At 35.3% G+C, this 3,846-nt stretch overlaps 1 protein-coding gene across 7 annotated transcripts; it reads right to left on the reverse strand.

Annotated features, from left to right (window-relative positions):
- Positions 1-524: 524 nt before the first annotated feature.
- LOC140980135 (equilibrative nucleotide transporter 3-like) lies at positions 525-3,631 on the reverse strand. Of its 7 annotated transcripts, none has more exons than XM_073445842.1 (11): positions 3,441-3,626; positions 3,086-3,136; positions 2,905-2,966; positions 2,715-2,819; positions 2,265-2,420; positions 2,011-2,154; positions 1,820-1,925; positions 1,511-1,692; positions 1,273-1,424; positions 857-1,115; positions 525-776 (listed from the first exon to the last, which is right to left on the reverse strand). In XM_073445842.1, exons 3-11 carry the CDS (start codon positions 2,950-2,952, stop codon positions 666-668), a joined length of 1,263 nt encoding a protein of 420 aa, XP_073301943.1. In that variant the 5' UTR covers positions 2,953-2,966; positions 3,086-3,136; positions 3,441-3,626; the 3' UTR covers positions 525-665. The 7 variants fall into 7 exon arrangements, with proteins under 7 accessions (XP_073301943.1, XP_073301927.1, XP_073301937.1 ...); XM_073445826.1 differs by having other exon boundaries at positions 3,321-3,626; XM_073445836.1 differs by having other exon boundaries at positions 3,302-3,626.
- Positions 3,632-3,846: the final 215 nt, after the last annotated feature.

Genomic DNA, 3,846 nt, shown 5'->3' on the forward strand with positions numbered 1-3,846 from the left:
AAACAGACTAGCGACCAAGACCAACTCGTTATTTGGATGGATTAAAAAATTATTAATTAACCTACATATTTGGAAGAATGAGGTGGCCCACAACCCGTTGTTTGACGGGTTGGCCCGTAATTTGGTCATGTTTAAAATTATCAACCTAATTAATCTATTTGGCGAGGCGATTCGACGGACTTAGCTTATTTTGATCCTATTTTGATGGCTCTAGTAATTTGTATGGAGTCGTGCATATAAAATATAATTAATAATTTTATAAAATGCTGAATAACTCATTTTCCTACTTTTATTTGTCTGTATATTATTATTCGATGTGTATATAATTAACTTTACAATTCCATAATATTTAGTGAAATAGTTCATATTTAATTATTAAAATTCATTTGCATTTCTAAGTCTTAGTAGATTAAATGTATACAAACTAATTCACTTTCTTATAGTACAATAAATTATTAATTTATCGATTTATCAATAATAAATATCTTTTTAAGTAAAATAATTTAAATCATGCCAAGTAAGAATTACGAAAAAGCCCATATGCGTGAATAGACGACGAATGTGTTCACTATTTGTATCCGAGTGGAGTGTAACCAAATGCTTTACAGGACCTAACCATGAGCTCCTACAGAATCATGTAAACAATAGATAGAACGTCTGTCTACTTAGAAAGTCCCATTACCGATGATCCACAGCCAGTCGAGAGCGACCCCCGAAAATATGCCCCCAAGAAGAAACAACACCAGCAAATTACCCAATGCATTCTGCTCTGGTGCCTACAAATTCAAAAGTTTGTCCATGTTACGTTCATAAAGTAATATAATGTATCAAGTTCTCCGGCATTATTTCGACTTACTTTGTAGCCCTTTGGAGCAGCTGTGAGGACACAAACAGTGAGATATCCATTCGTTAATCCAAGAAATGATACCAGAAATATCATCCATCCCTGGTCTCCATACTTGGCTGTGAAGTAGAATGCGGGAATAAGTGCGAACCGTGACAGTATTGCGATCATCAGACCTTTTCGTGACTCTAGTTTAATGGATTCAATAAGAGGGATGTATCTTGCTATGAGATCCCACACATTGTACATTGCTATGAGAACAACTGCATACCTATTCGAAAGAGATTATCAAAACAAATCTCTTGGTGAGCATAAACCAAAATATCAAATGAAATGAAGGGATAACAAAAGTGAAAATATATGACAGGGCGGAAAAAACTATAATAATGGAGAAAAATCAATATATGTGAACGTTAGTGTTCACTTACCAAGATCCCAGTTTGTGAGTACCGGTGTTTTCATACAAGAATCCGGGAAAAATAGATAATGTGAGGACATAAATCAAATAGAGGTCGATTGCATAATCGATGTTCTGAATCAATAACTGCTTGTTACTTAGCCTCTTTTCTTTAGCATCATCCTGTAATAAGAAACGGTACGTTTTTCAGATTTAGGTATCCCGATTTATTATTTAAGGAAACGTTCGAGGAATTTTAAGTTATCTACCTTTACTTTTTCGTTGTCATTGGTTCTAATCCCGGCGGCAGCAAGATCAGCTGCAACTGTTGTAGATCCTTCTGAAGCAGCCTTTCTCCGGAAGTATTTAATGATCGGCAGTTTGGCAAAGACAAAGGCGTATAGGAAAATACATAGAAACTCTAAGAAAGTTGAGATAGCAAGAAACAACACTGCAAGAATCATAACGAACAAATGTGTCATTAACTAAAAACTAACGAATACAAAAATCTTGTGCCAGTGATGCTATATGGTGGCAAATATGATATTAATATTCAATATAGAGGATAAGAAACTCACCCACACCCTTACGAAGACCATGACTTGTTTTATCAAACGCTGCTTTGGTAATTAGCCTCAAGCCAGAAGTTAAAGCCCCTGATGCAGCCAAACCGGCAAAGAATGACTGCAATTTCAAACAAAAATAGTGGTAAATATATTATTAGCATCTGATGTTTTGAAAAAATCTGAAAATCCAAAAAAGATTTTACTTGGATGAATTCGGGGCACATGAAAGATAAATCTCCAACCATTCCACCTTGAACATGAGCATCTGCAACTCCAAATGCGGCAACAAGAAAACAAATCCCAATATAATTCCCAATGCCCCCTCTTCCTGATGTTGCTAAATCTAGCTGGTAGAACAGAAATTCAACTGTGTATGATGGTCTATCACAGCGACTTTAAGTGTTCTTGGGTAATCATATTTAAGATCAAGCAAAAAATCATTGAGTGTACAACATACAATTAAAAGTCCAAAGGTACTCAAGCAGAAAAGAATGTATCCGAAAATGTTACGCTTCCTTGTATTGATTTTCGCCTCATAATAAGCAAGTACTGCCATTGTACCAAGGGCAAACGGTTGATAAACGAGGGTAAGTACTCTAGAAGGATGGTAATCCTGCAAAGAAAGTGGGAAAAGAAAAGATATAAGCATAGATCAGTCCCTATCTGGAACTTGTCCCAATGAAGATGATGGCAGTTATTGCAGTTATAGATCATTAAAAAGGAACAGTCTTTCACACATTCAGTTGGATCATGAAAGCTTTCCAAGAGACCTCGAAAAAGAGAGCAAGTCACCAAAGATACCAGCACGAAGTACACCAAATACACAAAATCTAGCAGTTGCCGTAAATTTTTTCATGTAGGCAAGAACATGTCATGGATATGAAGTTTTATGAAATGTATATATTACCGGGAACAACGCATAGTAGTAATCTGAGATTGTCAGCATACTATTCCAAGAGACGAGAGATCCCAGCCCAAGAAACCAACAGTACACAATTGCCATAGTTTTCCCCTGTAATTTAATCAGAATAACAAATATTGCATCAAGAACACAACCAATCTATGGTCGACTTACCAAAAAAATAAGCATCACAAACCTCAAGCCTGGTGGGACTTGAGACATCGGCCTGGACAACATCACTCATTGTGACCCCTTCTCCTAAACATGAGATGAACATGTTCAGTATGCAGGGCAGAGTAATCAAAATATAATTATCTAAGCACGTAGCATATCAATTACATGACCACAAGAACAAGTGTAGAGGAGACAAGACTCACCTTCCCCGAAAGGGTTTCTTCCCAAAACGCAACTGTGAAACTTGTGGAAACCTACGAATAAACAATTCCAACATAAATTTTCCGACTTAAAGTCGAAAAAATTCAAATCAAACAAGAAACAGAAGAATGTGGGGTTTTAAATTTCTTAAACATAATATCTAAATCATCGCCGAATGTTCGTTCAGCTTCATGACAACACAGAACAGGAAATAATACCTACAAATAATGATCTTACCCTTCTACGAAGGACAAAAGCGATAAATGCGAATAAAAACCCGAATCAATAACGAATCATAACGCTCTGTGCAAAAAGATTCGTTCATTCAAAGAATTAAATGGAATGAATGGGAACTACGTTCCTCAGTGGCTGACTTTCTCCTCAAAGAAAGTGCCAGCGAGATTTCCCATCTTTTTCACCAGATTCTTATTAGATTCACACCAAAAAATGAGTGATGTTTTTATATACAAGCCCAAAGATTGAATATCCTCCCATTCAATCTCCCTCCCTCCGCGTGATTCGAAAATCTTGGATTTCAGTTACGATGAGATTGAGTGATTACGAATTTATGACCACAACGTACCTATAAATTAATACAATGAAATAAAAAATATTCCACAAGTATGAGAATATAAAAATCAGAGTAAATGATAAAATAATTAATATTTTGCAAATAATAGTTCTAATTTATTACCGAATAGATTTTAGTAATAAAATTAATAATTTATTGATTTTAGTAATTCTATGTGTTGATTTTTATAAA

Source organism: Primulina huaijiensis, chromosome 1, assembly GCF_012295235.1.
Source record: "Primulina huaijiensis isolate GDHJ02 chromosome 1, ASM1229523v2, whole genome shotgun sequence".
Lineage (NCBI taxonomy): Eukaryota > Viridiplantae > Streptophyta > Magnoliopsida > Lamiales > Gesneriaceae > Primulina > Primulina huaijiensis.